The following is a 13,358-nucleotide window of genomic DNA, read 5'->3' as shown; positions in this document are numbered from 1 at the left end:
TCAAGCAATTCTAAAATGAATATTTCTCTGTATTTTGTAACCTATTCTGGATAAATGATCCTAAATCCCACAACATAGTAGGCATTGGTATTAATATTGTTTTTTGCTTCTTTTCTCACGTGTGCATTGGATGTTTTAGAAAGGGACATTTAAAAGAGATTTTACATCTTCCAAGATAAAAAATGTCATTGGCTAAAAAGTCTAGAAAAAAAAATAGCTTTACAGTATCTGAACCCTAGAGCCTTGTGGCAGCCAGCCAAACCTTGTCTTAATGAAAATTTATAGTTGAGATTATAATAGGGCAAATCATGTTTAGCAAGTCAACTGAATGACCCTGCAGGGTCTGGAACACACAACGACAGTAACTGAACGCTAGCGGTATGACTGACTGGAATTTCTATATCTAGCTTTTTTTCTCTCCCTTATTGTAGTAGATCTAGGGTTACCGTTACATGATAAAAGAAGCATGGAAAATCAAGGTTCCCAGACTATTAAATGATCATATGTTCTAAATTTCTTAAAACAAAGACCTTTTCATCTTCGTAGATGTTCCTCTGGCTCAGTCATGATCAGCAGCTCTACTAGACCTTCTGTGTTTTTCTTCTCTTACCGCGGCCATATACAATACGCTTCTTTTCATGTTCTAGCTGGTGTTTACTAGTATTGAACCCCATATTTATTTGCTTTTCAGTCGACGCAGCTGAGCCAATAGAGTATGCCCAGTTTCCTTTCTACCTCAACGGCCTACGAGAAACGTCAGATTTTGTGGAAGCTATAGAGAAAGTTAGAGCCATTTGCAACAATTATACCAGCCTGGGAGTATCAAGTTATCCAAATGGCTACCCGTTCCTCTTCTGGGAGCAATATATCGGGCTCCGCCACTGGCTGCTCTTGTCCATCAGCGTGGTCCTGGCCTGCACATTCTTAGTGTGTGCCCTCTTTCTTCTGAACCCCTGGACTGCTGGAATCATTGTAAGTTATTAAGGTTCTTTGTTGCACTGAAATTCCTTTCGGCATAGCTCTTGCTACAGCCAGTAAGGTTTGTTTATGTCTGGATCTCTGGTGGAATAAAGTATGTTACATCATTCATGATATGTTTATTCGACTTCGAAGGGGAAAGAAAGGGAGGGTTCACAGCTACAGAGTAAACCTGAAAAACTTAATCCACATATTCCCTAAAGTGCAAGCACATTTTTTAATTGATATACAATGGAGATTTACTTAAGTTATCAGTTATCAGAGATGCAGCTTGAATATGGCCAACAGTTATTTTACTTAGTCTCCTACTGGGATATTTTGTGAAAGGGAAGAATGAGTGATATAATAGTACACTTCTCTTCTGACACTTACCATAAGTAGATCTCACAAATTTGGTGGTGGGGGGGGTGTAATAGTCACATGCTTTTGTATCAATCTAAACCAAATGGTCAGACATTTTTCTATGCATGTGAATGGGATTTTCTCAATGTGCAATCAGGTGGATATTGCAGAATAAGGCTATGTGCCCACGATGCAGAAATGCTGCATATTTTTTCCGCTTCTCCCTGGCAGGAAAAACGCATGCGGATTTTACATGTGTTTTTCCCGCCAGGTAGAAGCGTTTGTCAAGCGTTTTTGCATGCATTTCTGCATGCGGGTTATCAAGCGCTTTTCCAAGCGATTTTAGCATCACCTGAAAAAGTGCTTGACAACTTGTTCACACTATATAAATCCTTGCAGCCGGCATGGATTTATATAGTGTGACCAAGTTAGTTAAAAAAAAAGAATAAGAATGGTAAAAAATAAAAAAAAAATTTTATACTTACCTTCCGATGTCCTCCCGGTGTTTTCTCCGCTGCGTCCGGTGTCTTGGGCGGCTCGCGGTGGTGTGAAGGACCTGCAGTGACGTCATTGAGTCATGTGTCAGGTCACATGACTATATGACGTCATGGCAGGTCCTTCACAACACTGCGACCCATACAGCAGACCAGACTGAGGGGAGAAAACACCGGGAGGACATCAGAAGGTGAGTATAATCTTTATTTTTTATTTTAAATTCTTTTTTTTACAGGTTCTATGGTACCCAGGTCTGGAGGAGAGTCTCCTCTTCTCCAGACCTGGGTACCATCCGCACATAGAAACGCATAATATCCGTGTGTGCAAATGTGCTGACACGGATATTATGCGTTTCAATGCAAGTCAATGGCGGCAATTACGCTGCGTGTCCGCAAAATTAATGGACATGCTGCGTATTGTTCCGCAATGATAATCCGCAGCGGTAATTTCCGCAGCATGTGCACAGGACATGCGGATTATCATTGGGGACCATGGGGCACGTATTACCAAGCATTTTTTAAGCGTTTTCGCTGCGGAAATTCCGCTGCAAAAACGCTTGAAAAACGCATAGTGGGCACGCAGCCTAAAAAAGAAAAAAAAATAGGAATGGAAATATATAATATGCTACTTATTTACACAGATTCCACTGGGAAAAAGCTAGAATTACTCCCATTGAACTGCATGCAACTCAGTTGCACATCAAGCAGCAAATCCAATCCAAAGCTAATATACTCTGTCATTCATGTTGATATATGAACCCTAAAGCTGATCATACACAGTCATTCGGCATTTAGCTATTTATCCAATCCCCCCCCCCCCTCACACTCGCTATGTACATGAGCTCTTGGCTCTGCAAGCATTCATGTGTTTTTAATAGGGAGAGAGGAGAAAGCTGCTGCCAGATTCCTGCCAGTGGCTTATCATCCTTCAAAACAAAAGAATCGGATTCTGAAATTCCAATTTGCCCATCGTTTTTGTCCCCAAGCATCATCTCTCAGACGGGAGTTGGGAGACCCCCCCATACATATCAGTTGGTCGGCAGGTTCAGACAACTTTCACTAGTGGGGCCTTCACCAGCTTTCAGTGTGAGCTTTCAACCCAGGTTCTCACATTGCTCCTCTAATAGAGGAAAATATAAAGATTCCTCCTATGCCCTCTTGTCCACATTTTGGGTTTCATATACTTTTTAATTACTTTTGTTACTAGTTATCAGATTGGCAGTGAACACTGCTGTAGCAGAACACTTTTCCCAAGTCCCCGTCTCCCAAATTCATCAGTGAAATTTGCTTCACTGCCTGCTTTGTCTTTGCCAATCTTTCCTAGTTCCTTAAAAGCCATGAGGCCTCCTGTAATATGACACCCATTAGCTTTCTCTCATTTTTTTTTTTAAGTTAGCCAAAGATTTAGCATTAAATATCCTGGAAAATACTTGTTGTCATATTCCTAAATCCAGCATTTTTCTGTAACCCCAAAATGTCTTTATATACTTTATTTGATGCAAGGGCAAACAAGGTCATGTGTTATATTTACAGTCCCTCTTGTGGATAAACGCTGAACTGTAAGCAGTTGACCTATGACGTGCTGGAGAAAACCAGCAAAGCATTTCTTCATGTCAAATCCTCTTCTGCGTTAGGAGGATATTTCCGACATACAACATCTTAGTATATGTGTATTTTGTAATTCTTTCAGTGTATCTATGTAGAGAACATTTTGGCCCCAATTCATCATTTGTGTGTTTTTGTTTTTATCCGAGTCAATTGTCCAAAAAAAGTTTTGGGGCATCAGTTGCCAATTTTTTTGTGCCAAATTCTTCAAAATTGCGCTCATGGTTCATGGGGGGGACTCAAGTAGATTTGCAACAAATTTTGCAATTTTTTTGAAAAGTCTCAAAGAATGAATCATGTGAAAACATCTAGAAACCCCCAAACATAATGTCAAATATAGAAAAATAACAGGTAAATACACTTTAAAAAGGTGCAAATTAAAAAAGAATAAGGCAAAAATGAAAAACACGAAAAACAGAAAAAATAGACAAAGGCACAACTGAAATAATGAATCAGTCCCTTTGATTGTACACAATATATGTTCAGTATATTTGTCAGATTTTGACTGATTTATGTTTTTCTTTGTAGGTAATGGTACTGGCCCTTATGACGGTGGAACTGTTTGGGATGATGGGCCTCATTGGGATTAAGCTGAGCGCCGTGCCTGTGGTGATCCTGATAGCCTCTGTGGGCATAGGGGTAGAGTTTACTGTGCATGTGGCTTTGGTAAGAACATAGCACCACTACAGCTCCTAGTTTCTCACTTCTGAATACATATTTTATTATAGCGATTCTCATATTTCATTTTATTGAAATCATCTTTGCTGTTGCTTGCACTATGTTTTGTCTGTATATAGAGCCCGCTCTTCTGAAGACTGTTGATAAATACACAGAAAACGTTGGTTATGTAGTAATTGCTTCAGAAACTAGCATATATATATATATATATATATATATATATATATATATATATATACACTGCTCAAAAAAATAAAGGGAACACTCAAATAACACATCCTAGATCTGAATGAATGAAATATTCTCATTGAATACTTTGTTCTGTACAAAGTTGAATGTGCTGACAACAAAATCACACAAAAATCATCAATGGAAATCAAATTTATTAACCAATGGAGGCCTGGATTTGGAGTCACCCCCAAAATTAAAGTGGAAAAAGACACTACAGGCTGATCCAACTTTGATGTAATGTCCTTAAAACAAGTCAAAATGAGGCTCAGTATTGTGTGTGGCCTCCACGTGCCTGTATGACCTCCCTACAACGCATGGGCATGCTCCTGATGAGGTTGCGGATGGTCTCCTGTGGGATCTCCTCCCAGACCTGGATCAAAGCATCCGCCAACTCCTGGACAGTCTGTGGTGCAACGTGATGTTGGTGGATGGAGCGAGACATCATGTCCCAGATGTGCTCAATCGGATTCAGGTCTGAGGAACGGGCGGGCCAGTCCATAGCTTCAATGCCTTCATCTTGCAGGAACTGCTGACACACTCCAGCCACATGAGGTCTGGCATTGTCCTGCATTAGGAGGAACCCAGGGCCAACCGCACCAGCATATGGTCTCACAAGGGGTTTGAGGATCTCATCTCGGTACCTAATGGCAGTCAGGCTACCTCTGGCGAGCACATGGAGGGCTGTGCGGCCCTCCAAAGAAATGCCGCCCCACACCATTACTGACCCACTGCCAAATCGGTCATGCTGAAGGATTTTGCAGGCAGCAGATCACTCTCCACGGCGTCTTCAGACTCTGTCACGTCTGTCACATATGCGCAGTGTGAACCTGCTTTCATCTGTGAAGAGCACAAGGCGCAAGTGGCGACTTTGACAATCCTGGTGTTCTGTGGCAAATGCCAAGCGTCCTGCACGGTGTTGGGCTGTGAGCACAACCCCCATCTGTGGACGTCGGGCCCTCATACCACCCTCATGGAGTGGGTTTCTAACCGTTTGTGCTAACACATGCACATTTGTGGCCTGCTGGAGGTCATTTTGCAGGGCTCTGGTAGTGATCCTCCTGTTACTCCTTGCACAAAGGTGGAGGTAGCGGTCCTGCTGCTGGGTTGTTGCCCTCCTACGGCCCCCTTCACATCTCCTGGTGTACTGGCCTGTCTCCAGGTAGCGCCTCCAGCCTCTGGACACTACGCTGACAGACACAGCAAACCTTCTTGCCACAGCTCGCACTGATGTGCCATCCTGGATGAGCTAACTACTTGAGCAACTTCTGTGGGTTGTACTGTAGACACCGCCTCATGCTACTGTACCTCTAGGAATGAGAGCAATGGCAAAATGAAAAAGTGACCAAAACAACAGGCAAAAAGGATGAGAACAGAGAAATGGTCTGTGGTCACCACCTGCAGAACCACTCCTTTATAGGGGGTATCTTGCTAATTGCCTATCATTTCTACCAGTTGTCTGTTCCATTTGCACAACAGTAGGAGAAATTGATTCACAATCAGTGTTGCTTCATAACTGGACAGGTAGATTTCACAGAAGTGTTATTGACTTGGAGTTACATTGTGTTGTTTAAGTGTTCCCTTTATTTTTTTGAACAGTATATATATATGTGTGTGTGTGTGTGATAATTTTTAGGTTTTTTTGCTGAATTTTTTTTAAACATGAACATGTTTTTTTTTCATGTGATTTTCCTTAGAGCAACCCAAGTGTATAGTTTAAAAAATGATCACAAACTAAGGGCTTCTTCAGACAAATGTATTAAATGTCCCTATGCATAACTGATAGCATACAGGGAGCACAAGGACCAATGCATGTCATGGGCAAGTTCACATGAAGGTTTTTACACTTGGACCAATGGTCTGTATGTAAACAAATCTGACACTCCTATTATAAGTCAATGGGTGCGCAAAACACGGATCACATATGAATTACCATACGTTAATGTTTTTTTTTCAGGGAGACAATACAATTATAAAGATAGGAAATTATATTTATTACTTAAATTGTACAAAAAAAGGATGCCATACGGATGTACAAAATGAACATACAGATGACAATACGGATGAAAAATTGTGATTTTTTTTTTCTGGACGTAAAACAGATAACTTTGCATTTGCTCATGTGTGAACGGGTTTGCTGAACAGATTGATGTATAGTTTTGTGCTAAAATATTTGATATAACTTGCTTGGGAGTCCAGTGGGCCATCCTGTTCAGAGGTTAGAAAGATAGCAGTCAATCACTGAGTAGGACCTCCCATTGGACTCCTAAGCATTGACAGAGGAGGGATATACAGTGGGTGAAATAAGTATTGAAGACGTCACCAGTTTTCTAAGTAAATATATTTCTAAAGGTGCTATTGACGTGAAATTCTCAGCAGATGTCGGTAACAACCCATCCAATCCACACAGGCAAAGAAATCAAACCATAGATGTACATAAATGAAAGGGAACCTGTCACGTTCTAGTTGCTATGTACCCGGCCCCCATTGCTTTGTTAGTGATGTAATGTGCATTACTAAAAAGCTTTTATCATTAAAATCGGTGGTAGTATAATGATTTTATAACTTTATATATACTTGTCCTACCTGCTGTATTCAGTCATAGGGGTGTGATCCTGCTATTCAGTCATGTGCAGTACAGCATTCACTCACTGCTGGCGCCGCCCATGTATTTGAATACTGCTTCCGGCAAGGTTGCGTCTAGATCGGAGGTGATTTTTTTGAGGCCCTCACTTCAGCAACTATGATCTAGTCTCCTCAGCAGTGAAGTGTCTAAATCGGAGGTGATTTTTTTGTGGTCCTCACTTTAGCCACTCCAATCTAGACGTGACAGGTTCCCTTTAAGTTATGTGTAATAATGAGAGATGACACCGGAAAAAAAGTATTGAGCAAGCTTAGTGAAATTTATTTAATACTTCGTACAAAAGCCTTTGTTGGTGACGACCGCTTCAAGACTCCTCCTGTATGGAGAAACTAGTCGCATGCATTACTCGGCTTTTATTTTGGCCCATTCTTCCACACAAACACTCTTCAAATCCTCAAGGTTCCATGGGCTCCTTCTATGAAGTCTGAACTTTAGTTCCTTTCATGAATTTTCAATTGGATTCAGGTCCGGTGATTGGCTGGGCCATTGTAGCAGCTTTATTTTCTGTCTTTGAAGCCAAGAGTTTCCTTGGCTGTGTGTTTGGGAGCATTATCTTGCTGAAATGTCCACCCTCGTTTCATCTTCATCATCCTGGTAGATGGCAGCAGATTTTTATCAAGAATGTCTCTGTACAATTGTTCTTTCATTCTTCCTTCAGTTACATGAAGTTTGCTGGTGCCACATGCTGAAAAACAGCCCCACACCATGATGTTCCCACCTCCAAAATTCACTTTTTGTATGGTGTTTTAACATGGTGTATATTATGGCATCCAAACAGTTCAATTTTGGTCTCCTCTGATCAGACTATATTCTCCCAGTATTTCACAGGCTTGTCTAAATGTTGTTGAGTAAACTTTAAAAGTGCTTGAACATGCTTTTTGCGCAGCAATGGAGTCTTGTGTGGTGAGCGTGCATACAGGCTGTGGAGGTTGAGTGCATTACTTATAGTTTTCTTTTAAACAATTGTACCTACTTATGATTCCAGGTCTTTCTGTAGCTCTCCACAGGTGGTCCTTGGCTCTTGGATAGTCTTTTGATAATTTTTTTCATTCCTCTGTCTTAAATCTTGCGGGGAAGCACCTGGTCATGGCTGGTTTATAGTGAAATAATGTTCTTTCCACTTGCGGATTATCGCCCAAACAGTGCTCACTGGAGCCTTCAGTAGTTTAGAAATTCTTCTGTAACCAATGCCATCTGTATGTTTTGCAACAATTAGGTTGCGAGGGTATTGCGGCAGCTCACTGATCTTTCTTGCGTGGTACCCTGGTAATGAGACACCTTTTTATAGACCATCAGTTGAACCAGCTGATATTATTTTTCACTAAGTGGCAGGATTGCTTTGTAATTACTGATAGATTTCAGCTGGTGTCATGACTTTCCATGGCTTTTTGCACTTCTCTTGCTTCATGTGTTCAATACTTTTTTCCTGTGTCATTTCTCATTATTACACATATGGACATCTATGGTTTGATTTTTTTGTGGGTTGTTACCGACATCTGGTGAGAACTTCATGTCAAGAGCACCTTTAGAAATATATTTACTTAGTAACATGTTCAATATTTATTTCACCCGCTGTAAATGAATAAAATACAAATTTTACTAAATGTTTTCCAACTAAACTACATGCCTGGTCAGCGCTTTCTGCCTATACCAATCTGCCAGTATATACAATGTGCCAGGTTTCTTCTTCAACCTACACGGCAGACTAATGGAATTTTATCTTCATCCATAGGCTTTTCTCACAGCTATTGGAGACAAGAACCGTAGGGCAGTCCTGGCTTTAGAACATATGTTTGCTCCGGTACTTGACGGAGCCGTGTCTACCTTACTGGGAGTACTTATGTTAGCTGGGTCAGAATTTGACTTCATTGTCAGGTAAAGTGGAATTTTCAATTTTTTTCTTCTTTCAACTAATTCAGTAAATTTATTAATATACAGTACAGACCAAAAGTTTGGACACACCTTCTCATTTTAAGATTTTTCTGTATTTTCTTGACTATGAAAATTGTACATTCACACTGAAGGCATCAAAACTATGAATTAACACATGTGGAATTATATAATTAACAAAAAAGTGTGAAACAACTGAAAATATGTCTTATATTCTAGTTTCTTCAAAGTAGCCACCTTTTGCTTTGATGACTGCTTTGCACACTCTTGGCATTCTCTTGATGAGCTTCAAGAGGTAGTCACCGGAAATGGTCTTCCAACAATCTTGAAGGAGTTCCCAGAGATGCTTAGCACTTGCTGGCCCTTTTGCCTTCACTCTACGGTCCAGCTCACCCCAAACCATCTCAATTGGGTTCAGGTCTGGTGACTGTGGAGGCCAGGTCATCTGGCGTAGCACCCCATCACTCTCCTTCTTGGTCAAATAGCCCTTACACAGCCTGGAGGTGTGTTTGGGGTCATTGTCCTGTTGAAAAATAAATGATGGGCCAACTAAACGCAAACCGGATGGAATAGCATGCCGCTGCAAGATGCTGTGGTAGCCATGCTCGTTCAGTATGCCTTCAATTTTGAATAAATCCCCAACAGTGTCACCAGCAAAGCACCCCCACACCATCACACCTCCTCCTCCATGCTTCACGGTGGGAACCAGGCATGTGGAGTCCATCCGTTCATCTTTTCTGCGTCGCACAAAGACATGGTGGTTGGAACCAAAGATCTCAAATTTGAACTCATCAGACCAAAGCACAGATTTCCACTGGTCTAATGTCCATTCCTTGTGTTCTTTAACCCTAAACAAGTCTCTTCTGCTTGTTGCCTGTCCTTCGCAGTGGTTTCCTAGCAGCTATTTTACCATGAAGGCCTGCTGCACAAAGTCTCCTCTTAACAGTTGTTGAAGAGATGTGTCTGCTGCTAGAACTCTGTGTGGCATTGACCTGATCTCTAATCTGAGCTTCTGTTAACCTGCGATTACTGAGGCTGGTGACTTGGATAAACTTATCCTCAGAAGCAGAGGTGACTCTTGGTCTTCCTTTCCTGGGGCGGTCCTCATGTGAGCCAGTTTCTTTGCAGCGCTTGATGGTTTTTGCAACTGCACTTGGGGACACTTTCAAAGTTTTCCCAATTTTTCACACTGACTGACCTTCATTTTTTAAAGTAATGACGGCCACTCATTTTTCTTTACTTAGCTACTTTTTTCTTGCCATAATACAAATTATAACAGTCTATTCAGTAGGACAATCAGCTGTGTATCCACCTGACTTCTGCACAACACAACTGATGGTCCCAACCCCATTTATAAGGCAAGAAATCCCACTTATTAAACCTGACAGGGCACACTGTGAAGTGAAAACCATTTCCGGTGACTACCTCTTGAAGCTCATCAAGAGAATGCCAAGAGCGTGCAAAGCAGTCATCAAAGCAAAAGGTGGCTACTTTCAAGAACCTAGAATATAAGACATATTTTCAGTTGTTTCACACTTTTTTGTTAAATATATAATTCCACATGTGTTAATTCATAGTTTTGATGCCTTCAGTGTGAATGTACAATTTTCATAGTTATGAAAATACAGAAAAATCTTTAAATGAGACGGTGTGTCCAAACTTTTGGTCTGTACTGTACATCCCATACATTTCCTGTTTTTGTTTCATACATAATCTAAGAATGAATAGCTTTTTAATTCACATACCTAAACTTTATTTTATAGTTCCAGGTACATAATATTTCCTTTAGAACAAATGCTCTTATGGTTGAGCAGATGAATTATCATTCACATTTGCTAGATGGTATTAAGAGCTAGGGGGTTTCTGTAGGGAATTAAAAGGGAGGCTGTTTTCTTGTGGATTTAATTAAGAATGTAAGTTTGTCAGCTCTGGGAGGTTTTCTTTGAAGGGAATTTGATAAGTGCAGTGAAATAGATCCCTCTCTCTTACAAACAACCTGTGGAGCTCTGTAAAATGACTAATCTTAGATGTAACACTGCTTCATTGTGGTGAACTGCTATTGCAAAAGAAGCCTGGGAGCAAGAACAAAGCCTGATGGAGGATGGGCTTATGAAATTCCTTCTATTTAAAATAGATACTCATATCCATGTTAATGTGACAGCCATGTTTGACTTAGCACTGGGCATAATTTGCAGCAGGGGAGGTTGTTACATGGATTGGAAAATTACTTTTCGTTGTTAAGCAAAATTATTCAGGTGGACTTGTGTATCTTTGTCTGAAATTAGGTGAAAAGTAGATTCTGTGCATCTGTAGTAGAAATGTTCTGAGAATACAAGTGTTTAAAGGCTCTTTGCAAATCTATGTTTGTGTAAATTATTATTATTATGTATATGTAAAATGTACAGAGAGATACAGATCTCACAGCTGAACTGGAAATGTAACTCTTCAGGATAAATTTTTGGGCACTACTCACTGATAAGATAAAGCTCCCGATACTCATAAGATAATTGGTTGCAGATTCCACCAGCGGTGTAATGGGTATAAGATCAAACCACGGTAACTGACCACCAACATGTTCTGTAGGAATAGAGTTGTTAGACTCCGTCATGACAATCTTGTAGTCTTACAGAAAATTACGCTGTCATTATGCTTTAAAAGTATAAATACCCTTTCTATGCCAAAGACACAATATGTGACAACTAACCCTTGGTGAGGCAGTAAAAACCAATGGTGCTACACTAGGTCATATAAATGTATATGAGATGGTAGAATGGTAAGGTAGTGAGCTCTTAGTGTAGCGAGCCCTAGTTGTTCCCTAGGGAGAAAGCCCTACCTAGCCACAGAGTTTAGCACCCTATATTGTGCAAATGGCGCCCCCGCTCACCTTCGACATGCCCTAGTAGACCCTAGTAAACCTTATCATCCATCAGGGACCTATTAATAGGTGCAGGTATAACCAAGTTGGTCACACACAGCAGGACAAACAGAATACAATTGCAAGCCACAATGAATATACCACCATGGCCGAAAGTGTTGGCACTCTTGAAATTGTTCCAGAAAATGAAGTATTTCTCCCAGAAAATTATTACAATTACACATGTTTTGTTGTACACATGTTTATTTCCTTTGTGTGTATTGGAACAATACAAAAACACAGAGTAAAAAAGGCAAATTGGACATAATTTCACACAAAACCTCAAAAATGGGCCGGGCAAAATTGTTGGTATCTTTCCAAAATTGTGGTTAAACAACTTTGTTTCAAGCATTTGATGCTCGTTCAAACTCACCTGTGGCAAGTAACTGGTGTGTGCAATATGAAAATCACACCTGAAACCAGATAAAAAGGGGAGAAGTTGACTCAATCTTTGCATTATGTTTCTGTATGTGCCAGACTAAGCATGGAGAACAGAAAGAGGAGCAGAGAACTGTCTGAGGACTTGCAAACCAAAATTGTTGAAAAATTTTAACAATCTCAAGGTTACAAGTCCATCTCCAGAGATCTTGGTGTTCCTTTGTCCACGGTGCGCCACATAATCAAGAAGTTTACAACCAATTGCACTGTAACTAATCCTGCTGGATGTGGATGACAGAGAAAAACTGATGAAAGGTTGCAACGCAGGATAGGATGGTAGATAAGCAGCCCGAATCAAATTCCAAAGAAATTCAAGCTGTCCTGCAAGTTCAGGGTGTATCAGTGTTAGAACACTCAGGAGGATCCCATTGCTGACACAGAGACATAAAAAATTTAGACTGCAGTTTGCCAAAATGTATGTAAGCCAAAATCCTTCTAGGAAAGTGTCTTGTGGACTATTGAGACCAAGGTAGAGCTGTTTGGTAAAGCACATCTTTTTACTGTTTACAAAAAATGGAATGAGGCCTACAAAGAAAAGAACACAGTACTTACAGTCAAGTATGGTGGAAGTTCAAAGATGTTTTGGGGTTGTTTTGCTGCCTCTGACACTGGGTGCCTTTCTGTGTGCAAGGCATCATGAAATTTAAAGAATAACAAAGGATGTTGGGTCGCAATGTAGTGTCAGAAAGCTGGGTTTGTGTCCCAGATCATAGGTCTTCCAGCAGGATAATGACCCCAAATAAACTTCAAGAAGCACCCAAAAATGAATGGAAACAAAGTGCTGGAGAGTTCTGAATTGGCAGCAATGAGTCCGGATCTAAATCCCACTGAACACCTGTGGAGAGATCTTTTTTAAATTGCTCCAGGGAGAAGAGACCCCTCAAATATGAGAGACCTGGAGCAGTTTGCAAATGAAGAGTGGTCCAAAATTCCAGTTGAGAGGTGTAAGAAGCTTATTGATGGTTATAGGAAGTGATTGATTGCAGTTATTTATTCCAAAGGCTGTGCAACCATATATTAAGTTGAGGGTGCCAACAATTTAGTTCCGCCCATTTTGGGGTTTTGTGTGAAATTATGTCCAATTTTAAATTTTTTTTTCTGTTTTTTTGTGAGCCAATACTCACAAAGGAAATAAACGTGTATAACA

At 40.5% G+C, this 13,358-nt stretch overlaps 1 protein-coding gene across 3 annotated transcripts in view; it reads left to right on the top strand.

The window, feature by feature from the left end:
* Positions 1-13,358, top strand: part of PTCH1 (patched 1) — a 123,685-nt gene that overhangs the window by 95,573 nt on the left and 14,754 nt on the right. For all 3 annotated transcript variants that reach the window (XM_073670979.1, XM_073670978.1, XM_073670980.1), the window contains exons 18-20: positions 692-972; positions 3,948-4,085; positions 8,702-8,844. In XM_073670979.1, the coding sequence (XP_073527080.1) occupies positions 692-972; positions 3,948-4,085; positions 8,702-8,844 (562 nt within the window). The remainder of the gene's footprint in view (positions 1-691; positions 973-3,947; positions 4,086-8,701; positions 8,845-13,358) is intronic.

The sequence above is a fragment of the Phyllobates terribilis genome, unplaced genomic scaffold, assembly GCF_046119375.1.
Source record: "Phyllobates terribilis strain yellow unplaced genomic scaffold, ASM4611937v1 Scaffold_1__5_contigs__length_1240528914, whole genome shotgun sequence".
Lineage (NCBI taxonomy): Eukaryota > Metazoa > Chordata > Amphibia > Anura > Dendrobatidae > Phyllobates > Phyllobates terribilis.
The sequence above is the reverse complement of the archived record's forward strand: the minus strand, read 5'-3'. Positions and strand labels throughout refer to the sequence as shown.